This window comes from Scylla paramamosain, chromosome 6 (assembly GCF_035594125.1).
Source record: "Scylla paramamosain isolate STU-SP2022 chromosome 6, ASM3559412v1, whole genome shotgun sequence".
Classification (NCBI taxonomy): domain Eukaryota; kingdom Metazoa; phylum Arthropoda; class Malacostraca; order Decapoda; family Portunidae; genus Scylla; species Scylla paramamosain.
Genome location: NC_087156.1, coordinates 5,390,519 through 5,415,914, shown reverse-complemented (window position 1 = coordinate 5,415,914; position 25,396 = coordinate 5,390,519). Strand labels below are relative to the sequence as shown.

Genomic DNA, 25,396 nt, shown 5'->3' with positions numbered 1-25,396 from the left:
TTGATATTATATGCAACTTTCAAATTGTTTCTGCTTTTCCCGCTTCTCTTGGTCTGGGCATTTTGACCCATTTTTTTAGGTTATTTAAATTTTTTTTTATTTTTTCACATTTTTTTTTGGTGTGTGTATGTGTGTGTATGTGTGTGTGTGTGTGTGTGTGTGTGTGTGTGTGTGTGTGTGTGTGTGTGTGTGTGTGTGTGTGTGTTTATAGTTTTTATCATTATTTTGAATGTAGTAGTAGTAGTAGTAGTAGTAGTAGTAGTAGTTCTCTTACTTGTCCTCATCATCATCCTCCTTCCTTCCTTCCTTCTTCTTCTCCTTTCCTCTATTTTTTTTTATTTTATTCCTTCTCCTTCTTTCTCCTTTCTCGTCACAGAAGCTGCTGTCCATTTACACCATGTACCTCAAGATTAGACAAAATGCCATGGTAATATTATTCATAAGAGGGGAGATATTGACTTAATGACTGTACTGAATGACGCGAAAGCAACCGAGTGAAGACTGAATGTAGTCACCAAAAGTATCGATTTTTTTGCTTGACTTTTATGACTAACGAGAAAAAAAAAAGGAAAACTTTATCCATCCTTTTATTTTATTTGTATTTGTTTTCCATGAGAGATCAACAAGGAATGAACGTGGTTTTTCCTTTAGCTAGCCATTCACGCACCATTTTCTGTTACTGGCATGGAAGAAAATGGATGTTTTCTGCGGTAACTATATAAATTTTATATTTAACTATTTGCGTGTCCTGATATCGTGTTTCGAGGACTGAATTATCAGTTAAACAGGAGCACATGTTTACACGGCAAAATGCTACACAGTGTATTGATAACGTGTATGTAATTTCAGCATGAACGTTAAATAATAACACGGAAGTTGTTGATATAATTACATACCACCATGATTAATTGCATGGAATCAATATAACTACCAAACTTTGTCTGTCTGGCTTACACACACACACACACACATACACACACACACACACACACTGCATCTATGAACTTAGTGATTCTACCATTCCTCATAACTTTAGTTTACTCTTTCTTTCTTCCTTGCAAACCTGTAACATTTCTACTATTATTCATAATCTTGTTTTATTTGTTATCTTAGTTCCCTTCTATAAACTCACAACATTTCTATCATTACTCATAGACTTGTTCCACCTATCTACCTCTCCTCCCGCCTTCCCTCTCATTGTCCCCATCATCACCATCATCAGCAGCCTCCATACTCCACTGCAAGCCTCTCTCAGCCCTCTACAGTAATTTGTTCCACCTATCTACCTCTCCTCTCACATTCCCTCCCATCATTACCATCATCAGCAGCCTCCATCCTCCACTGCAAGCTTTCTCCTATAATTTGTTTCACTTCACCTACGGGTACCTTTCCTTCCACCTTCCCTCCCATCATCACCATCATCACCATCATCAAAGGCCTCATGATTATTACAAGCTTCTCTTAACCTCCTCCAATCATCTTTGTCTGCCGCCCACGAGGATACTTTTCTTTCCCTGCCCACCTGACACGTCCAGCAGCATGAATTTGTAGTTGAAGTATTCCCTCAGCCACTCCGGGGACCTCTTGGGCTCCTCCTCCACTACTTCCCTCAGGTGGGTGTTCTCTCCCGGCCCCACCGCGCTCCAAGTGTGGTCCACCTCCTCCCATAGCTTCAACTAGGAATGGGGGAAACACATGTAGTTCTCTCTCTCTCTCTCTCTCTCTCTCTCTCTCTCTCTCTCTCTCTCTCTCTCTCTCTCTCTCTGTGTGTGTGTGTGTGTGTGTGCGTGTGTGTCGTCAACCTATCTTTTTTTTTACTCTCCCCCTTTATTATGAATTTTAACAAGTTGTGTGTGTGTGTGTGTGTGTGTGTGTGTGTGTGTGTGTGTGTGTGTGTGTGTGTGTGTGTGTGTGTGTGTGTGTGTGTGTGTGTTGCATACACGTCATCACACATCAAATCTACTCACTAGTGGAGTCTCTTCATTCGCCGATCGCGTCTTACTCACCCATTCCAGTCTTACTTATCCATTCTAGTCCAGTCTTACCCATTCCAGTCTTCCTCACCCACTCCTGTCTTACTCACCCATTCCAGTCTTACCCATTCCAATCTAACTCACCCATTCCAGTCTTACTCATCTTTTCCAGTCTTATTCACCCATTCCAGTCGCACCTCACTCATCTATTCTAGTGGCGTCCTACTTACCCATTCAGTGTTACTCACGCATTCCACTGTTACTCATCTATTTCAGTGTTAAGCAACCATTAAGAACATTAGAACATAAGAAAGTAATAGGAGCTGCAGAACGTCATCAGGCCCTGCAGGAAACATACCTACCTATTTCTACCTGTCATCCTCATCCATCAATCTGTCTAATCTTCTTTTTAAAGCTCCCTAATGACTCAGCAATAACAACAATCTGACTACTGAATCAGTTCCATTCATCTACCACTCCATTTGAAAACCAGTTCCTTCCTATTTCTTTCTTGAACCTAAATTTTTCAAGCTTGAACCAATTATTTCTTGTTCTATCCTGAGAGATCTGCTTACGTCTCCTTTATTATAACCCCCTGTGCTCTTTAAAGACTTCGATCACGTCCCCTCTTAACCTACGTCTCTCCAAGGAACGTTAATTTAACAGCTTCAGTCTCGTTTCGTTACTCACCCATTCCAGTCGCGTCACCTTCTCGTCGTGGTTTCGATCAGCGTGTTTCCTGAGTGCCAGCCACAGGTTCGACATCAGCTGGTTCACTCTCACGGCTCTCGGGTCCTCAGGGAGCCAGCCGCCCCTCTTGCATAGCCTCTCCCCCGCCGTCTCGAAGTCCCTCTTCTCCAGAAGCCCATCGCGGTTCACGTCTTTGGGTGGAAGTAGTAATTGTAGTGGTGGTGGTGGTGGTGGTGGGGGTGGGGAGGGGTGTAATAGTAACAGCTGTAGTATGGAATGTTAGTAGTAGTAGTAGTAGTAGTAGTAGTAGTTGTTGTTATTGTTGTTGTTGTTGTTGTTGTAGCAGGAGGAGGAGGAGGAAGAGGAGAAAGGAAAGTAATAAAGTTAAAAATGGAATAGGTAGTAGTGTAGTAGTAGTAGTAGTAGTAGTAGTAGTAGTAGTAGCAGTAGTAGTAGTAGTAGTAGTAGTAACAGCAGCAGCAATAGAAGCAGCAGCAGTGGTAGAAGGAAGAAAACGATGAGAACAAGCACGTGCAGTCAAACATAGCACAACACCAAGTCTATACATAATTATAAAACACGTGATCAGTACAGAGGCAAAAGTAGACCAGCTACCATTAAGCTCCTAAAAGAAGGGCGTTACTAAAGGGACTACTATTACCACTTTAACACAGGCGTGGGTTTGATGGTGCGGACGCTAATAGCTCGTTGTTATGGAAGGTAATTACAACACCGCGGCTGGCGTGAGGTGTTGGTCTTAGCGGTGCGGGAAGTACACGTCCAGGAGGTGGTTACGTCTATTAAGTAATTAGGAACAGCCTCATGGAATAGCCACACGGAAGACCAACAGTGTTCTTTATGCTTCCCGCTACAACTTACCTATGCACTACCTCCTATGTGCTGCTTATACTCTCCCTATGAACTCCCTCCCTATCATTCCTTACATCTATACATGGTGCATACATACCATACACATAAGAGAAGCTGCGAGAACTCATCAGGGATACACGTGGCAGTCCCTATTATGAAAGTTACCTATTTCCACCTATACACTGGGAATACATTGCTATACACTTCCTATACACTACTATACACTCCCTAGTCACCTCCTCCCATACACATCCTATTATTATATGCTACCTATACACTATCAATACATTCATACACACTCTTTATACACTATTTGCATTACTTACACTATACTTACTAATACACTCCCTTGTATGTACACTTCCTATACACTCCGTCTTGTACACTCCCTATGGATTATTTTCTGTACCAGTAGCGTGTGAGAGAGATTCAGAAGCGACTGCAAGCTGGTTGGAACGGGTGGAGGGCGATGACAGTGGTGATATAGACGGAAAGGTCTCTGCCAAAACGTAAGGGAAGATATACAAGACAGCAGTGAGGCCAGCCGTGTTTTGCGTTATGAAGACAATGCCACTGACGAAAAGACTGAAGGTGGAGTTGAAAGTCGCTGAAATGAAGATGCTGCGATTTGCTTTAGGAGTGCTAAGACTGGACAAAGTGAGGAATGAATACATCAGAGGGACAACACATGCATATTAGTTTTGGTGACAAGGGCAGTGAGGCGAGACTGAGGATGGTTGGGCGTGAAGAGTAAAGATGAGGAGTATGCGAGGTGAAAGATGCTGTAGATGGATCTTCCCGGCAGGAGAAAGAGAGGAAGACCTAAGGGAACGGTTATGGATGTAGTGAAGAAACGCGTGCTTGTAATGGGTGCGACTTAGGTGACTGAGGTTTGGGTGTCAAGAGGAGAGACGAGGAGTTTATGAGGTGTAAGATGTTGGGGATTGATCTTCCCGGCAGGAGAAATAGAGGGAGATCTAAGAGAAGCTTTGTAGATACAGTGGCAGAAGATGTGCTTGTAATGGATGCGACTGTGGAAGGCGCAGAAAACAGACCACATTATAGAAGACCGATCAGCTGCGGCGACACCTAACGGGAGCATCAGAAAGAACCCGCGTGTAGGAGAGCATCAGTCTGCTGTGTGACGTGGCACTGGCAAAGGGAAAACAAAGCTCAGAAGAAAAAATAAATAAGTAAAAAAATGAATAAAAAAAAAAAAGGATTGTCGTCATAATTGCCACGGAAAATTTTTCTCTTCTAACATTTTCTGACATTTCACCTCCTGACAGATTCCCCGCAGAGCTGCTGCATATTTTCTTCTGTAAAATTGTTTTCCACCAAAGTATATCTGATTTGTTTTTGTAATGATGCTGAAACTATGGCTGAAAACTGTGGCTGTGTTTTGGATTGTGGTAGGTTACGTTGGGTTAACTGTTAGAAAAGAAGGATGAGAGAATAACGCTAAAACAAGTTACGCATGAAATATAAGTTCCCACACCCCCTGGCACCCTGTTGTTCGGGCTGGATAAGAGTGTCCGTACTTGTGGTCGAGTGAAATCACGAGACAAGGTCGTCTGCCAGGTGGTGTGTTGCTGGGTATGGACGACAGGCAAAGTCTACCGGATACAAAGTCTACGGATACGTGAAAGGAAAGTCCCGCTACCATTTTTTTTTTTAACTAAGAGGATGAAATCAGCCGAGATATAGGAGTAGTAATTATGGGTAATAGAGAAGGAATAGAAAAAAAAATCTAGAGCCATAAAACATTCATAGATTAAATTATTGCCATAATTCCGACAATAGTTCTTCAGTTTGTAGAGCACAGGATAAAGAAATCACTGAGCAGCTTGTAATAGAACGTAAGATTTAAGTCCACTTCACTGACAATTCCGACAGTAGTTCCTCCAGCTAATATAACACATGACCAAGGTTCATTTTACTTTTTTTTTTTCTCCATATTAATTCTTCCAGCTAATGTAACATAACATAAAAACAAGAGATAAAGTCTCGTCCATTCCAGTGGCATGATTCAGACACTACATAATTCTTTCATGTAATACTACATTACATAAATTCTTTCATGTAATACGAGAACTAAAGTTTGTTCTTTTTCAGTAAAGTAACACAATGAAAAGAACAAAGGTCCATTTCAATGCCAATATAAATCACACTCCCTAAAGTTATCTTATGTACAAAATTTAAAAGCTTTCATAAAATAGAGACCGGATGATTTTTGCTTTAATATTGTGAATGAAAGATTAAGGGATAACAATCAAGATCCCAACGCAAGAACTCAGAAGTTAACGAAGACTCTGAAGTGTTCAATGCTTATTAACAGAACCTGCCGGAAGTGTTGGTGTGGTGGTGGATGCACGTGGCTCCTTCAGGCAATAAATTACTGTTAACTGTTACACCGCGGACTAGCCACCGTGAAGGTAAGGCGCTAGACGGCGTCTTCCCACCCACCTATAATAGATTCCAGACTTTGTGCCGAGAGAAACGAAAAACAGGATGACAATATTTTTAATTAAAGCACACAAACAAAGAATGGAGAAGACATATTACGATTGCTGGAGCAACACACTTCTACGAACCCACGAACCACACAGCTTATAGAGACTCCTCCAGGAAATGAGAACTTTCCAGGGACGAGCACTGTTCAGAAGTCCTGGAACATACGCCACGGCTACGAAGAACGGCTATCCACTGAAAGGCGAGGCAGACGGACAGCAGGCGTCTCAGATAAATATCGCACGGGTGTAGAGACAAACCACCGCCAACACCAGACCTCAAGAAGCACCACCAGCTACTCCAGACCGCAGTTGCAATCCATCTGTCTCTCCGACTGTCGCGTCCCTTCCTTCCTCGATGACGTAGAAGGGACATGGAACGATGCATTGAGGCTAACAAGAAGGGGAAGGGGTTGGCTGGCAGGAAGGCAGAAGTACCATTCCCTCCTCGTGGTGGGCTTACTCTGACGACCGCGTGGTGTGGTGCTGCCATTACAGTTGCTGCTGTTTTGCGATACGTGCCCGGGCTATGGAGACTCCGGTTAACAGCTGCTGGTTTCTTCTATTCGAATTGCACAGCTTGTCCAGGGAAGGGTACACACCATACCTCTAATCCCTCAGTCCACTTAATGGTCATCTTGTGCCTCGAATGAATTAGACATCGTGTCCTCGAATCGAAGAAATAATTAGCTTCAAACAGTTACAATGTTTTCTGTAGAACTTGACACAGATTGTTAGTACTGAAATACTTTTCATCCCTTGATCTGCATCTTTGTTTTGAGTTCTGAGGAGTGTGTGGAGGCTGTGGTGATGTTACTGTCCTAAACTTGTCCTAAACCTGTTAATAATGCAGCTCACAAGGGTCTGCCCAATTACTTCCTCGTACTCTCCCTACATCATCCTTGACTGACTATTATGCTCGTATTTGTTGTTTACTACACACTCTAGTGATGATGGTTTTGCTTGGCACTTCTAAGTATGAGTGACAGAGAAGATACTTAGCATTCACAGAAACGCTTTAGAAAGTTTAGATTACCTTCTTTCTGTTATTTCTGAATGTGGCTGCGAGAAATTTGGGATATTCGTTGCTGCATGATCTCACTTTCTCCACCAATGTGTGAAAGGAGACAAGTTTGGTGATGCACATTAAAAACTGCGGAATTCCTTGGTAGTAATTTTGAAATGTAGCTCATATGGAAGAAAAATCGGAAACTAACAATTTTAAATAATCAAAAACATGGTCCTTTATTCTTAAACAACTTATTACCAAAACTGCCTTTATAAAAAATACGATTCTTATTATCCATATTGCCCTTGTAAAAATTAAATTATTGAGTTATCTAAATGTAACTTGATTACATACATGCTAGTCAATGACATCTGTAGTTTGAAAGATTGAATGATAGGCACGGAGGCAGCGAGGGAAGTGGTGGTGGTAGTGGTGGTGGTAGGAGTGCCCTATGTATCGTGTTACTGAAGGATGACCAGCAAGTATGAAAATCGCATTAGAGAAACGGCCACTAAGGGAGGATGAAGACCCATCCCGCGGGGGAAGCCTCGGTCACGTCACGCATCCTCGCCGCTCACGATCCCTCACTTTTCGTCGCTTCTCCGCAAATCCTGCACACCGCCGCTTTGGAAAAAATGGATGAATAAATAAGTATATGAATAAGTAAGAAAAACAATCCTATATTTCTGTTCATAGTTTTTTTAGAGTTAACGTTCATTTATTTAGTTGATTTCACTTTTTGCTCTTTTTTTTTTTTTCCTCTCTCTCTTTCTTTCCTTCCACCTTTCCCCTGTCATCCTCCTAAAGGGAAGTCCGACTGGTCCGCTACTGACCATATAACAACTCATGTACTTTTGCGTTCCCTGGATGAAAACAGTCGAGTGTTCTGCTCTGTATCAAAATTATGCGGTGCTTCTTTCCATCGCGAGAGAAGCACAAGTGTTCCTCTCCTCGTATTTTCTTTCTTTCTTTTCTCTTTTTTTTTTTTTTTTATCAGCACACTATCATCAGGTGTGTTATGCTGAAATTTTCTTTCCTTTCGTGGTGTGAAGATTTTCAAAACGCTTGGTGTTCGCCTTGCCGCGCTGTGGTGGAGGGGCGGGAATGGTGGGTGGGGAGGAAGCCTCTCCGTTTTCTATCCTGTTTTCACAATAGCGGCAAAGATCCGGGAATAGAGTACGCCATTCAGCCGGTAATCTCGTTATAAGTCAGTAAGCTCTTTTACCTGCGTTTCTGATGTTCCCAATAGTATTCCTAGATTCCTCCTCCTCCTCCTCCTCCTCCTCCTCCCTCTATCGGTCTGGAAATAGCTCCCCGTCGCCGGCAAGGTACTGCAGGGTTCAGTATTGAGATGGCCTTTTTTCACTACGTGTAATAGACTTTAGGAGTGTTTTTAGATCATCATTTCAAAACATACAGACGAGACTGAAACGGGGTGAAGGCCCGTGACGCTGCACAGAGCGGTGTGGACTATAGTGTTCATTTACCTCACAAAAGACAAATACCTTTCAGTCTGAATGTAGAGTCCATTTTTGTACCAGGAACAAAAAGTACCCATAACTAAGGTTTGATGCTGGACCAACAGACAAGGCGAGCAATTTTGAATCCAGGCCACCGGGAATAATAATTTCACGCTACACTTCGCTGACAACACCTGGCCCGATTCACCTTTGATGCGTGGTGTATTTTGCTCCTCTGACTCCAAGAAGGACATTGCATTTTTATGAGCGAATCTTTCAACGAGGTATGCAACTATGACATGAGGGACTACAGTATTAAAACGGTGTCTCACAAAGCTGATGTCAGCATTATCAACCAAACTTTTTTAAATAAAGGCTGAAATGTTCATACATTGTCTCCTAAAGAAAGGAAGGCTGCAATAACACGATGCGGCCATTTATAATGTTTGATGATGCAACACCGTCGATTATCAAAGTTCTTTAAGTTAGAACCACTAAGACGACGAGAAACAATAGCTCACATTGAAAACAAAAATGTTGCAGCACCGAAATTAGTCGAATCTGTTCCCGAGTCGTGTCGTCACTCAACGGAGCAAGTTACTCCTGGAGACACGCGTGTGGAGACAAGCGGTGAGGTCATTTAGGACTTGCTGCAGTGAGTGAAGATGTGCGCGTCAAAACTTATCAGCTGGGTTGGTTAGAACTTTATCACTAAGCGAACACGTGTGCGTAAAAACTAATTAACAAGTTGAGACAGAGCTTTTTTGCGATTGTGCCGCGTAAAATTCTTCTGTCCCTCTGCTCGATGAAAATCTGCGTACCTGGTGTTTTCCAGAGATGTGTTGTGTTCGTGATGTCGCCGCGCCATAGCAGGGAGTGTCACCAGGGAGGAGGCTCGTCGCTCGTTAATCACGTGACTTAATGTAGTAAGAATCCACAGTAGACTCATATACGTGTGTGCCATAAACCAACAGGCCATCTCTTATTTGCTACTCCTGTGTCTTCTTGTATCTTCTCGTCCTCTCGTTCTCCTGCTTGTTATTTCCTTCTTTTAACATTATTACTTCTCTTCATCCTATATCTCCAATTTTTTCTCCTTTCCTTTCTCGATCCACTTCTTCCTTCCGCATCCCATCTCTTCTTATCCGTATTCTCCCTTCTGCTACTCTTTCTTTTTTTTTTACTTCCTTTTTTCCTTACTGCTTTTCCTTCTCCTTCTCCTCCTCCTCACAAAACTTCCACCACCCTCCATCCCTGCCTCTTGCCTTCCCGTCACAATGCAGTCCCAGTCCTCCTTCTCCTTCCCTGCCTCCACTCCTCCCTCTCCCTGTCTTCCTCCCTTCTTCCCTCCCTCCCTCCTTCCCCTCCTTTCCCTGCTTCCCTTCCCCCTTCATAACGGAACAGGTGAGGCGGTCGGAGGGCCGCGGGAGTCAAGACAAAAGCCGGATTTAAAGAAGAAAGAATCAAAGGGTCCGGGTTACGAAACCGTCGGGCCGCGCATATTCACAAGTCCATTTCTCGAGGTTGTGAAGCTGGAAGACTAAGAGGCCTGGAATATGAAAAGCTGCCTTGAGGTGTGGGTGCGGAAGGGGAGGAAAAGAGGGCGAGTGGAAGGCGAGGGGAGGGGAGTAGAATGGGCCAAAGTGTGGGAAGTGTCGGAGTAGAAGTAATAGTAGTAGTGGTGGTGGTGGTAGGTAGGAGGGAAGGAAGGAGGAAGTGAGTGGCCGAAGAGGGAAGGGAAGGATTGAGAGAGAGAGAAAGGAAAGAGAAAGGAAAGAAAGGAGACGGAACAGTAGTGAGTGCAGTGGTTGTTGTTAGTAGTAGTAGTAGTAGTAGTAGTAGTAGTAGTAGTAGTAGTAGTAGTAGTACGAGGAGGAGGAGAAGGAGGAGGAGGAGAAGCACGGTAAAAGTAAACAAGGAGGAAGAAGAGAGTAGATTATCTAAACAGTAAGACATGTAGTAGTAGCAGAAGGAGGAGAAAGAGAAGGAGATGGAGGTGAGGAAAAAGATAAACAAAATAAGAGGAAGAGGAGAAAGCACTACGTATGTACACTGTATGGAAATAAAAGATAAGAAAAGAGGCATTCCAAGGAAATTAATTAGTAAGGCGGAGGAATGAGAGCTGAAGTGAAGAGAAAGAGAAATAAAGAGAAGAGAAATGGAGCTGAGATTTGGTATTTTATTCTGAAACACACACACACACACACACACACACACACACACACACACACACACACACACACACACACACACACACACACACACACAAAGGTTGAGATGAATCAGAAACAAAGCTGGAAAGAGAGAGAGAGAGAGAGAGAGAGAGAGAGAGAGAGAGAGAGAGAGAGAGAGAGAGAGGAGAGAGAGAGAGAGAGAGGGGAGAGAGGAGAGAGAGAGAGAGAGAGAGAGGAGAGAGAGAGAGAGAGAGAGAGAGCACGGGGGCTACGAAAAATATATAGAAAAATTCGAGAAGAAAAAGTGATTAAACAGAAGAAAGCGACAGGGCGGAAAGGACGGGAATGTCGCCTTAAGTATAGAGATGAATAAGAGTGAAAACAAAGCAGAAATGAAAACCCCTTTATTACGAGATGGCGGAGGAGAAGGAGGCAACAGAGTAGGAGATGAAGAAGGAGTAAAAGGAGCAGGGATAAGAGGGAGGAGGAGGAGGAAGAGGAGGAGGAGGACGAATGATGGAGGAGAAGGAGTGGAAGGAGGCTGAGAGAGAGAGAGAGAGAGAGAGAGAGAGAGAGGAGAGAGAGAGAGAGAGAGGAGAGAGAGGAGAGAGAGAGAGAGAGAGGGAGAGGGTGAGGCCTGCCAGCGCGAATCAAAAGAAAAGTCGGTGCATTGTTTTATTCGCGAGCTCCTCATTGTGTACTAAATGGCACACCTTAGTTGTGTATTCTGGAGGAGCGCCGCCACTCCCGCCGCCAGCGAACGTGTGCACTGTGACGGCGAGAGAGAGAGAGAGAGAGAGAGAGAGAGAGAGAGAGAGAGAGAGAGAGAGAGAGAGAGAGAGAGAGAGTTATAGGCGTCACAACAATGAGGCTATCTGAAACACTCCTGCACCACACTACTTTCAAAAGGCTTTAGTTGAAGTGACATGGTTTTTTAAGGGTATTTTTTATTTTTTTTTTTTATGATTCTAGTAACATATTAACAAGATTTCTACAGGAGAAGCGCTGTTGAGAACCCGGCTAATCATCTCCGTGGCCTTTGAAAACAGTCGTGGTGGGAGAGGAAGAGGAGGCTTAAGGTTATGAGACAGCGCTCCCTCTGCCACCCAAAAACTCCCTCCAGTGAAAGAATTAACGTAGTGTGTTCCGAGGAAGCTTCTGTCGAGGCCTCTGTATACACTGAGGACACGAACCACTTGGCTGTGAATTATTACTCATCGTTCATGGATCAGAAATACTCACCAGCTTCTCTAGTTATTCATTATTTTTTTTTCAGAAATTTTCTCATTATTTGTTCAGAAATCTGCTAAACTTCTCATTATTTGTTCAGAAATCTGCTAAACTTCTCATTATTTGTTCAGAAATCGGCCAAACTTCTCATTATTAGTTCAGATATCTGCCAAACTTCTCATTATTTGTTCAGAAATCTGCTAAACTTCTCATTATTAGTTCAGAAATCTGCGGAGCTTATTATTTTTTCAGAAATCTGCGGAGCTTCTCATTACTAGCTCAGAAATCTTCCGCTAGAGGACAGTGCAGACGCCAGACTTGGTAATTGCCTTGCACTGAGCTTATCTGTTTCATCTTCATTTCGGTGGTGGAGTTGATTGGCGTACTTGTATTGCTCTCACTACTTCCCCCAATCCTCTTTTTTTTTTTTTTTCTCAATTTTCAAGACATTTTCAGTCATCGTATCACTTATGCTTGCCTTAAATTGCCTTTTGGAGAATATCAACACGAAAGCAATAAATTTTAAAGCACTGAACCTTCATAAAAAAAAAAAAAAATATTGGCAGCAAATAAACACAGTATTTACATAAACTCATTCATATGGCTGTCGACACGCGCCGCGTCTCCACTGGCGCGTGTTCAGAGTCATATGGATGAGTTTATGCCATTAATATATGTTTTGTTTCACCTTTTTTTTTTTTCCCCAAAGGTTAATGCTTTTTGATAGTATGATTGCTTTCGTATTCACATTTCTGAGAACTATGTTTGGGCCAAGGGTAACTGATGTGGTGATTGAAAATGTCTTAAATACAAAAGAAAGAAAGAAAAGAAAGAAAGAAAGAAAAAAAGTACATAAAAGGAAGTGTCAAGAACATTCTGAGAGCAGCAACCGTTTCACTGCCACAGGAGAGAGTAGGCAAGGAGAGCGAGTTCTAGATCAGCTTGGCTTCGGAAACCGTAGCCCGAAAACTTGCCGACAGAGAGCAGTGTTTCATTATGCACCTCAGAAATTCTTCGTCAGAGGGCACTGGCCGCCGCCAGACTAATGGACAACGACAGTGGCCGGTGCTCTTCACTCACTGTGCCTTCCTCATGTACAAGCAGAAGACGGAAACACGTGTCTCATGTTTATTATCCAGCCGAAAGTCTCCTGACGGTTGTACAGCGAATGAGAAATCTCTTCGTGATATGAATTCAGTGCGCCGTGACAGCCTAAGTGGTGCGCAGGTGATGAAGAGAGTCGGGCTGACTGGATTTCTGTCTTTCAGTTTCGAGGACATACTTACCGCGCGAGTGTGACGTGGAGTGATACCCTCTGATTGGTCTTTGGCACATCTTGAACTAATTACTAATCACTCTGAGAAATTTTTACGTGTTCTGTAGCCACATTCAATCTTTAAACTGGCAAGGTATTACAAAATGTATTCTTTTTTATCCCTAACTTTCTTGTAGAGGCTTATAAAGAGTTCAAGCATTGCCTCTGGTTCTGCTAATATTTCCGTATCGCAGAGAAAGGATTGACTCTGCGGCTACAAAATGAGGAGGTTGTAGAAAAATAAATAAATAAAAAATGTGGGCATGGTGCAGGTGTGGGGACAGATGTTGAGGCTACGGAGCAGGTGTGGCCCGCATGTAGAGAGAAAAAAATATATGTGCGGTATTTCATAAAATAAGATTAGGCACCCGTGTAGACTCCATACACACACACACACACACACACACACACACACACACATGTACTAGATAAACTCACCGAAGAAAGTGTTGAATTCGAAGAGGAGTTTCTCCCTTCTGAAGGGCGACACGTTGAAGTACTGCGCCCCCTGCTCTGGACACAGGCAGGGGCAGCAGGGGCACATCCACTCCCACCACCGCCTCTCCCGCCGCCCTGTCACCGGACGGCTCATCTTGTTCCCGCGCTGTATCACAGATGAGGGGAATGCAGTAAATGGATGGGTTGAAAGATTAATTTTATATGTTAATTAATAGATAGATGAATTGAGAAAGAGGTAGATAGATAGACAGATAGGTAGAGAGAGAGAGAGAGAGAGAGAGAGAGAGAGAGAGAGAGAGAGAGAGAGAGAGAGAGAGAGAGAGAGAGAGAGAGAGAGAACAATATGTAATGTGAATGGTGAAATTAGTAGGTAATCAGATAGACGGATTGTTAAACATACAGATAGATGGATAAATAAATGGATAAATCGACTGACTGATAGATATAGATGGATAGGTATGCATATAGATAGATTAATAAATGAGTAAATAAATGAACAAATAAAGAATAAGTAGATAATCCCACACACTTATATATTGATAGATAGATTGACAGATAAACAGATAGATAATTAGATAGATTGGTTGATAAGCTCGCCGATTATGATATAACATGATTATGATGATTAAATGATGGAGAGAGAGAGAGAGAGAGAGAGAGAGAGAGAGAGAGAGAGAGAGAGAGAGAGAGAGAGAGAGAGAGAGAGAGAGAGAGAGAGAGAGAGAGAGAGAGAGAGAGAGAGATTTAAAAAAATATGAAAAATTATAGGATAAGAAAAAAAGACACACAAAAAAAAAAAAAAAAATAAGTGGAAAACGATGAAAATTATTTCAGTTCGTCGCTGGCTGTTGTGTCTGTACCATCAATACAGCTTGCCCTCGTGGCCACGCTCTGAAGTCTTCAGAATTTTCCACCGTCTGTCTAAGACATCATTGTCACCCTCTCACAAAATTCATCTGTGCTGTGTATCTCGCACCCAACTCCTCTAACTCTAAATTTAATTGACTATTTAATTTCCAAAGTGGAGTACATTCTCCATTCTTGATAAAATCACTAGAACCACTTGGAGATTACAATGTTCACGAACAACTTTGGCCATCATCTTCTGTCACTGACGAGCCTGGTAAACAATGTGCTATTTTAAGCAATCTTGAGTAATTATTGCCTCGCCTCATCTGCATTCTTAACTCCCTTGGAGATCATTTCCTAACCTTTCAACCCATTACCTTATATCAAATGGTTGTCTATGTTGTGCTCTTCTTATCTCATTTTTTTGTTTTTTTGTTTTTTGTTTTTTCATGCATCTTATCCTAACGCTCTAGTACCGCCTGTGGACCAACAAAATGGAGGTGCCTCTAGCGCTACAACTCTGCTAACTGGCAGAACCTGAGATGATCATATTCTGAGGGTCCTTGGAATGACTAATGATTCTGTATCAGAGATCCATCTCACGGTGATGGGCGCGTAACAGAAGTCTGGCATTGAGGGACATATTTCATAAACTAATTCCAAATCTTACTAACTTTGGCTTAGCTCAGCTTGCTGTCGTGCTGCTCAGTATAGAAAGGCGGCTCACATACATTACGTTAGCCTCCCACCTCTTGAAATACATGCCCTTAATATATGTGCCTGAGATCATACTAAATCTATTCTCTGACTTGTCTATTCCCCTGTCCCGACACCCCACCACAAGAAAGAAAAAAGACGTTAATGAGAAAAGCCAAAATCTTATTAGGTAGTCTTCTCGTGGTTGTTGGCATCTAGACAAAAATATCTCTAACAGCTTTTTTTTACTTATCTCTCCCCTCACCCTCTATTTCATTCACTTGGCTTCGCTGCCATCTCCTCAGTCTCCATGGCTGAAGCTCTTCCCTCAGACCTTTGTTGACAACTCCACACTAGATGTTTCAGGGCCTATTCCTCCTTCACCTCCCTCTTCCTACTTTATTATGCGTGTTATATGAATTCTTTGTAATAATATTTTGTATGCCATCTCCTATCCTGGTTCTCTGAAGGTTTATGGCCCTGATGGAGTCTCTCCTATCGATCCCTGTAAGTGTCCAGCTCACTTTCTGCTTGGTCAAGCGTTTCCGACTCTTACAGCATCCACCTATTCTTGCCTACGTTCAACCTGTCCTTAAGGAAGGTGACTGCTCCAATCCTTCAAAAATAATGAGTTGTTACTTTGCTTTCATGTATTTCTAAGGATTTTGAGTCTCTCCTCATAAAAAAAAGATTTTTAAATATGTATCTGCTTTCATCCTTCTTTCTGGTCGTCAGTACGGAATGGATTCTGCAAAGGACGACCCACAGACAACCTTCCAGCTTTCCTTACTGAATCTTGGCCATCCTGTCTTAGGGATTTTGGTGAAACCTTTGCTTTTGCCTTAGACATATCAAAAGCTTTTGGTAGAGTCTGTTATGAATCTTTAATTTCTAAGGCTTTCTCTTACGGATTCTAGCCATCCCTGCATCTTTATCTCGAGCCCCCTTTCCAACATTTTTATCGCTGTAGTGGTAGACGGCCACAGTTTTCCTCAACCTACTATTAATAGTGTTACTCCACAGGGTTCAATCCTATCATCCAGTGTTCCACAGGGTTTTGTCCTGTCACCTACCATATTCATATTATTCATTAATAATTTCAGTTAAACTTATTGTCCTCTTCCTTCTTACGCTGTTGACTCTATTTTGTATTTCCCAACGTCATTTGTCAGACAATTTAGGAAAAGTTAAACAGCTCACGCGGCAAAGTCGCAGAACGTCTAACTTCAAAACTGTCTACAATTTCAGCGCGGGCCACAACAAACCTTATGTTGGTCAGGGCATTCAAAACTCAATTCCTTTTTCCATCCGCTCAACACAACCTCCAGGACAAGAATCCTCTCTTCTTTAGTGACGCTCAACAATCCTCCTCCTCTACACTGAACATAGTTGGACAGTCCTTCATTATAAATCTCAACTGGAAATTTCACATTTCTTTTCTTGCTAAAACAGCTTCCATGAAGTTAGGGTTCTGGGTCTCCTTCATCATTACTTTGTGTCCTTTCAGCTATTAGCTCTATACTCGTATAGAGGCCTCATCCGTCCACGTATGTGGCACTGCTCTTCCATATGGAGATGGTCAACTCACATAACCTTCCCAAACTGGGTGGAGTCAGAAACTTTTCGTCTCATCGATTCCTCACCTCTAACAGACTGTCTTGACTCTCGCTCGTCACATCATTCCTGCATCTATTACTGTTTTATACCGTTACTTCCATAGTTACTGCTGCTCTGAACTTGTTAACTGCATGCCTCCCCTCTTCTCCTCCAGCGTCCGTGCTGCACCTTTACCCCTATTCCGTCCACTGTACTGATGCATGTATCTTCAGTCTGCAACCACTTTTATTATTGAACTCCTAACTTCTCTTTCTGTTTCTGTATCTCCTCCTGTCTGCTACTGGGACTGTTTCAAAAAACAAATTGCCAGACTCTCCCACTTATCCTGTTTTTATTTATTTATTTTTATTTATTTATCTATTTATTTAGCGGCACTCCAAATAGGATCTTAAAAAATTGCTTTTTCCCCTTGATCAGCCTCCCTGGCATGTGAAAAGCATTAATGCACGTGTGTAAGAAAGAAAACTGCAAATAGAAAAGGAAGAGAGATGGAAAGAAAAAAAGAGGAAAAGTATTTATTCAGATCTACATTTTTCATTTTTCCACTCTTGTTTGTTTTCATTTTCTAGCTTTCTTTCTTTAATAATTATATATCGTCATGTATTTCTATAACTTCCTTTCATATAAATATTTCTACATTTTACTATTTTCTTTATATGAATATAGTGATATTTTACCTCACCAGTTTCTCTTTCTCTTCTCCATTTTTTTCTCGTTTTTAAAGAGAAAAATAAGGCAAGAACAGATATATATATATATATATATATATATATATATATATATATATATATAGAGAGAGAGAGAGAGAGAGAGAGAGAGAGAGAGAGAGAGAGAGAGAGAGAGAGAGAGAGAGAGAGAGAGAGAGAGAGAGAGAGAGAGAGAGAGAGAGAGAGAGAGAGAGAGAGAGAGAGAGAGAGAGAGAGAGAGAGAGAGAGAGAGAGAGAGAGAGAGAGAGAGAGAGAGAGAGAGAGAGAGAGAGAGAGAGAGAGAGAGAGAGAGAGAGAGAGAGAGAGAGAGAGAGAGAGAGAGAGAGAGAATATAAGGCGAAAAAAGTTGAGCAAATAACGTGATACAGCGGCATTGAGGGAACAGGAAGCAAGTGAGATGACACTCCCCAAGGAGGCGTGTGTCCCGGGCAGCGGTGGAAGAGTTGCTAATTTGTACCTCGGCAGGGATAAAGGAGGCAAAATAAAGGAGGGGGAAAAAGAAAAAGAAAAGGGAGAAAAGCATAGGGACATTGTTGAAGCTTTATTTCTCCCCTCTTAGAGAGAGAGAGAGAGAGAGAGAGAGAGAGAGAGAGAGAGAGAGAGAGAGAGAGAGAGAGAGAGAGAGAGAGAGAGAGAGAGAGAGAGAGAGCCGGAACATGAATACAAAGAGACCGACAGACAGACATACAGACAGAATAGATACAATATACAAAGACAAAGAGATCGGCAGTTAGATAGACAGGTAAACAGACAGACAGACACTGACAGAGAGACAGATCAACATACTACGACATACATACATAAACACATACAGATGGATAAACAGACATACATACAGACAGACAGATAAACGAATCAACAGACAGACAAACAGACAAGCAGACAGTTAGCAGTAATGAAGTCAGAGGAGGAGCTGCAGAAAGAGACGGAAGATGAAGAGGAAGAGGAAAGTGAAGAGGAGAAAGAGATGATGATGAGGAGGAGAAGGAAGACGAGGAAGAAGAGGAGAAGGAGCAGGAGGAGGAGGAGGAGGAGGAGGAGGGGGAGGGAGGAGGGAGTGGGAGAGGCCGTCACCTAATGATGCTGCATCCTAGCGAGATGACTTTTTACTCAACGTGACGCAAAAATCTATGAGCTTATTTCCAGAGGCTGCGACTGACGGATGACTGTGTTTATCTCCGCCCCGGACCCTCCTCCTTCAGGCCGACGCGGGGGCAGGGGCGGGGCGGGGCTTGGCGGGGGACGAGGTGGAGGGTGGGAGGAAGAGGAAGGGAGAAGAAATGGGGGTGAGGGGAAGTGTACATCATGGTGGTCAAGAGGAAAGAGAGTACATCTTACACACACACACACACACACACACACACACACACACACACACACACACACACACACACACACACACACACACACACATACACACACACTAAGGTCTGGGTGCAAGATAACGTTAACCCTTTCACTGCTTTGATTATTTCTTATTACCTTTTAGAGTACTGTACAAATATAATATTTACTTTACACACAGAAAAAGAGACAATAAGAGACTATGTTTTTTTTTTTTTTTTTTTACTACAGAACTGTTTTGGAGACTAGAATAAGAAAGAAGTGTCTAAATAAGTTGAAGAAGACTATAAGGCAAAGTTATCGAGCACTGAAAGGGTACAGAAGACACTACACGAGACACTAAGGAAGAGTGATGCAAGGCGGCGATGATTCAGAGTGGCAGTGCTTAATATGATCAGCCCCGCCACCACAAGTTTCTACACTTCTCCCAGTATGAAGAGCCTACAGCCGCTAGACACGTGACTGAAGCCTAAATCAAGACAATCAACGCGTGACGCTTGAAGTATGAGGAGAAAGCACACGAGAACATAAAAAAAAAAAAAAAAAAAACAAGTAATGCCGTGTATAATATTGCTGACAAGTGGACAAAGGTGCTGACTGTTAAAGAAGAAAAGCCTGTATTATGAAACTCTTCAGCGCCACACTTCCACTGCTTTCAAAAGGCTCTAGTTGAAGTGTTACGGGTTTTAGAGGGTGTTTTTACGGTTCTAGTAACAGACTAACAAAATTTCTACATTATTAAAAGTAGAAACAGTCTTGAGAACGCCGCTAATCATCTCTGTAGCCTTTCAAAAAAAAAAAAAAAAGAAAGAAAATCGTGGTTAGAGAGCAAAGCATCTCTGAATACGGGTCTTAATATTGATGAATGACTGATTATTAATATTCAGGCGCCTCAGCGAGATCATATGGCGCCCATGGCAGTAATGCTCATTTGTACCATCCTTCATCTCTTGCTTTACATCACGTGGTGGGGGTGGTCGCGAACAACTTCCTAAGAGCCAGCATGTCTGTTTGCCCTCACTCTATTTTCCTTTGTGTTTCTTTATAATGCTGGATTCCTAGCTTCACCACATTAAGACACTTAACTCTTTCCTTAATCATTTATCACCACGAGACATCTTTTCTTATTCTACGGCCATCTCCGAACATTGTACTGACTAGAAACTGTATAGTCTATTTTTTTATCGGGTTCTTTCATTTAGATGCTTATAAAGATTCCATACATTGCTTTTAGTGTTGTGAATTGTTGCATACTGCTGTGAAAGGGTTAAGGGATCTTATCTCAGATCCAAAACTCCTCTGTCGCCGTCTTGTCCCTTTGGTTTGAACTCTGCCCAATACAACGATTAGCACATAACTCAAAAGTCACTGACACTGTCTTCTCGTTGCGTCATGTCTGCAGTGATGAAGTCAGTTGTTATCTGGTATTTCTATTCCAGATCTGTATGTTCACATGCATTACATCAGCCCCAAGAATTGCATAACACGGTAAGAAACGGTTCTCAAAAATAGTGAAATATTCCCAAACATCAAAATCTATTTTATCTTTATGAGTTCTCAAATGAAAGCTCATTTTTGTTCCTATCTGAATTTTTAGTCATGAGAGGCTATTTTTTATGCAAATACTTCTTATTAATTACGATTGGAGGTTCTTTCTAAACATGTATCATGCAATGAATGCATTAATCCTCCATTAATGACTCAATATTAGTAAATGTGTTGCTAAATACACACACACACACACACACACACACACACACACACACACACACACACACACACACACACACACACACACACACACACACACACACACACACACACACACACACACTTGCGTATGCCTGGTGGTGCAGGGGATAGCCTGTCAGATTCACAACTGAGAGATGTCGGATTCGATTCCTGGGCCAGGCCGTGTCTTTGGGTGAACTCCTTTCTCGTGTAGCTTGTTCACCTGACAGTGATTAGGCACTTGGTGTAAGTCGGGAGTTGTGACTCGCTGCTTAAGGGAGAGAAACAAACTCCTGAGAAAATACACGCGGTGACCTGATCATCACTGGCCTGGCATTCCAGGTTATCGGTGCCAAGGATATTGAATATATTCAAACGACCTTGGTCGGCGCATTGTGGCAGCCAAAGTAGCGTAATGTAAATACTGACTTAGTGATAGTGTGTAGATTTTCAGCCGATGCGGCTGCCAAGTAGATAAACAGTAAATTATTATTATTATTATTATTATTATTATTATTATTATTATTATTATTATTATTATTATTATTATCATTATTATTATTATTATTATTATCATTATTATTATCATTATTATTGTTATTATTATTATTATTATTATTATTATTATTATTATTATTATTATTATTATTATTATTATTACACACACACACACACACACACACACACACACACACACACACACACACACACACACACACACACACACACACACCTGAGCAAACGAGAGAGAGAGAGAGAGAGAGAGAGAGAGAGAGAGAGAGAGAGAGAGAGAGAGAGAGAGAGAGAGAGAGAGAGAGAGAGAGAGAGACTCATATACAGGAAAGGTATTGCTGACATTGGCAATGACGAGAATGATAATGATAATGATTGATGATGTTGGTAATAATAATAATAATAATAATAATAATAATAATAATAATAATAATAATAATAATAATAATAATAATAATAATAATAATACGTAATGATATAACAATGGCATCGCTCAAACATTGACAACAACACCCAACACCTTTACCCATGTGTCACCTTGCTTCTCTCTCGTCTCCCAACGCCTCCTGGTGCGCGTCTTGCCGGTGTGAACGACTGAGCGACCAATAATGTGATGCTGCTCTGTCCAAAACCCGGTAAATTTTGAATGTCACATTGAAAATCAGGTTTTCATCAACAACATAACGGATCGTGCAATATTCTTATCTATACAGAAAGCACAGGTTGGAGGAAAATATTCAAACGTGCGCTCTGTTCCTTTCTATCGCGGGATTACAGGGGATCATGAGGGATTCAAAACAGCAACAGACCTTTAGATCATCGCTAAGCTGTTTACTACGCAGTGCTGCACTAATTATAGCAGGAGAGAGAGAGAGAGAGAGAGAGAGAGAGAGAGAGAGAGAGAGAGAGAGAGAGAGAGAGAGAGAGAGAGAGAGAGAGAGAGAGAGAGAGACTAACTATATCATAAAAGAAGAGAAAAAAAGGCGCATCCTAAGGCTACTATTAATTGTAAAGTAGCGTGCTGATGTTCGTTGGTGTGGAGGCAGTGTGTAGATGATGCGGCAGCCTCGTCTGGGGTGCTTACACTGGAAGCAACTGTCAGTTATACTCCAGCTCCGTTGAATCCACTGCCAATAAACTTTTCCTTCAGGGACGCCGCACTTTTCCTGTCCCTTGTAGTAGTGACTGCAAGGGTCGCAAGGGGTGGTCATTCACTGTCAGGGCCGTTGACGATCCGCAGCCCTTCACAGATCGAAAAGTGACGGTCACCTGTGTGTTATGAAGTGTGCTGTGCCGTGTACAAGTTGGGGAGGAGCTGCGAAAGTCTTTCCTGGTGGAATGTTAGGAAATCTAAGATAGTTTGGCTAGAAATATCGCCTCCTTGTCGGCATGAAGACGATAACCACAGACATTTTACATCCGGCATACTACTCTGCCAAAAGTACGATGTTAGCAATACGCAAGTGGGCGGTGTGAGGGTGCCATCAACAATAAACAAAATGACTAAATTTGTTACTGACTGCTAACCATATTCAAGATCCAGCGCTTGGCAACACCCACCCGCGGTATCAGTGTTGACGTTGGGCGTGAGTAATGAGTTGTGGCTTGCCCCGCCAGCTGGTTGTGTGATGCCTCAGTGTTTTCATTCAATAAGATTTGCGACACATTGCTCCTGCAGAATTTAGAAATATGTTTATAGATGTGGTTGGAATAATTTACGTTTACTATGTTATAATCTTCCACCAATCATGTCAGATGCGTACTGAATAGTAAATTGTACATAAAAGTTAACAGCACGATAGTTCTTATCTTACGTTTATTTATTTGTTTATTCATTTATTTATTTATTGTACCATTTACAAACTACTTGTCGGATTGTCATAGGCGTTTGCAAATTTTTGTAATTTGACAAGATTACATGAAAGCGTGTAGAAACATCTTTTCTTAAACACACAAAACATACAAGTAGGAGCAATAATTCACAGAAAACCACCAGCTGGCTTAACTCTGCCCTGGACCTTGTAAGACTAAGGGGTCGAGAACCTTTCCATTGCTGCCCGATGAGTCACAACCTGAACACATATGCTTCACTCATATGCGCCCTGCTACCTTTCAATAATCATATTTTCATATTTATATCATACCGAGTCAGACTGAGACAAGGCGGGGAGCGGGGGCGGAGGGGGGGTGAGGGGAGATGAAGATTGGGGTCGCGAGGAAGGCTGGGTGAGGCAATGCACCGCTCAATTGCTGCACCATTTACAACACCAAGGAAACAACTAAAGCCTTGCACTCCCCGCGCACACCACGACACCACTACTGCCAAAGCACTGCCACGCACCACAACACCACAACCACCACAACACCTGTTCTACTACTTCACTACAACACCGTAACACCACCACATCATCTTCGTCATCACTGCATTACACTAATACAACACCAGCTTACGCCACTACAATACCACCTGCACCAACATACTGCAGTGCCACCACAACACCGTAACACCGCCATTACCAACACAGTACCAAACCACAGTAACTCTAGTATCACTCCACTGCACCACAACACCTTCAACACTACCACGATACCACACTACTCTCACATTAGTCCTCGCAGTGTTTGCATGCAGCGCCCAGCTCGCCACCACCAGCGCCACCCCTGCACAACACCAACATCCCGCTTCAATAACATCCCCACCCGCACATAACAAAATTCAATATCATCCTTTGTTCTGACTGAGTTGGATGTAGGTTGTCGCTTGCTGCCTTCTGCTGCTGCTGCTGTGTGCTGCTGGTAGTACTGTCAGCTGTTTGTCATACACACACACAGACACACACACACACACACACACACACACACACACTGGTTCCTTCACGCTGTCTTGTCCTGCCTTTGCGTACCCTCCGCTGTATTTTTGGCAGCGTAATTTGGTGCGATTTCTGTGTTTCCCTCGTTTGTTTTAGGTTTGCACTGGAATAGAATCACCGTGTAGAGAAACGGACAAACTTCCACCTTCGTTGCTATCTGGTTGTCACTGCGACTCCTCCCATATGTTCGAGGCTCGTGTTGACATAAGTCGCTGCTTTTGAGTGGGTGTGGCGCTCCTTGGTGAACTGATACATTCTACTTACATGGAAGTGAATGGAGACTTTGTGATGATACACTGGGTACAGGTCCTCTCACAGGTGGAGGCGGCGAGCTGCGAGAGTTAAGCAGGGCGAGTGTGAAGAAACTGAATGCCGTCTTTTCCCCCAGCATTCTCTAACTACCGCCCTCCACATGACATCCACACCTGCCGCTTCCTGCCGATTAGATCCCAGTTCCTGCTTCCGTTCTCACCTCGGGCATCAGATAGTATCCCTGTTTCATGGTGCCTCGGGGAGTGGTCTTAGTCACCCACGGCGGGTGTTCGACAAGCAGACTGGGAAATATACCTACAAGAAGAAGGAGTGTTGGAGGCGGCGGGACGCAGCAGGTGTCTCGTGGTGGGGTGGGGGAGGGTGTAGGGGGGGACTCGGGAGAACATAATCCTCTGCCGAACATGATCTGATGGTCGATATTTCTGAAGTCAATAAACCCATAATGATCCTTCCTTACCTGGTTTATTTACACCCGGCGGTTCTCGTGTGCACTTAAGCGGAGGTCGTATAAATGATGGGTGCCTGGACACTTGTGGCGGGGCAATAATCGGCGGGAGCGCGGCGTGCGCGTCACCACTACTCCTGCCGCCACGCACGTCCGTCGATCAGGTTTATGGTTATGCTGCGCTATTTGACTGTGATTACGACCTTGAGGGTGCGATCCAGTGCTTATTCGATACAGAAAAAGGGGAGCGGAATTAGCTGTTGCTATTGGACAGCCGCGGAAGAAACGCGCGCACTCAAAACGCGCCTCTGTGGACGGAGTGTTATTGCGGATGTTTATTCCATTTCGTGCCTCAAATAGTCAAGTAAGGCAACGAGTCGGCGGCGGCAAACACACACTAAGCAAACGGAAGGGGAAGAGGAGAGAGGCGTCAGCGGGACGAGGCAAAACTCAGCCTTACCGCCACCCAAGTTCATTTGATTAAAAACATATGCTGCTGCTTGATTAAACCCGCCAACTGTAGGGCGTAAAATCTGCAGCACATTTTACACTGAACTTTAAATTAGTGACTTAGTTGAGCCTCCACAAATTAAGCTGCGGTCAGGGGGAAGTGCTGGGGGTCGGGAGCAATAAGGCGAGGTTGGCAACTCCCTCCCTCACT

At 42.9% G+C, this 25,396-nt stretch overlaps 1 protein-coding gene across 3 annotated transcripts in view; it reads right to left on the bottom strand.

The window, feature by feature from the left end:
- The window catches only part of LOC135101248 (sarcoplasmic calcium-binding proteins II, V, VI, and VII-like), a 29,249-nt gene extending 4,653 nt beyond the window's left edge, over positions 1–24,596 (bottom strand). The window contains exons 1-4 of one of the 3 annotated variants that reach the window (XM_064004931.1): positions 24,490–24,595; positions 13,670–13,835; positions 2,664–2,854; positions 1,523–1,676 (exon numbers count right to left, since the gene is read on the bottom strand). In XM_064004931.1, the coding sequence (XP_063861001.1) occupies positions 1,523–1,676; positions 2,664–2,854; positions 13,670–13,835; positions 24,490–24,519 (541 nt within the window). In that variant the 5' untranslated portion in view covers positions 24,520–24,595. Of the gene's footprint in view, positions 1–1,522; positions 1,677–2,663; positions 2,855–13,669; positions 13,836–24,281; positions 24,467–24,489 lie in introns of those variants that run through there. The other 2 variants (XM_064004932.1, XM_064004933.1) reach the window with 2 other exon arrangements.
- Between the last annotated feature and the right edge of the window lie 800 nt (positions 24,597–25,396).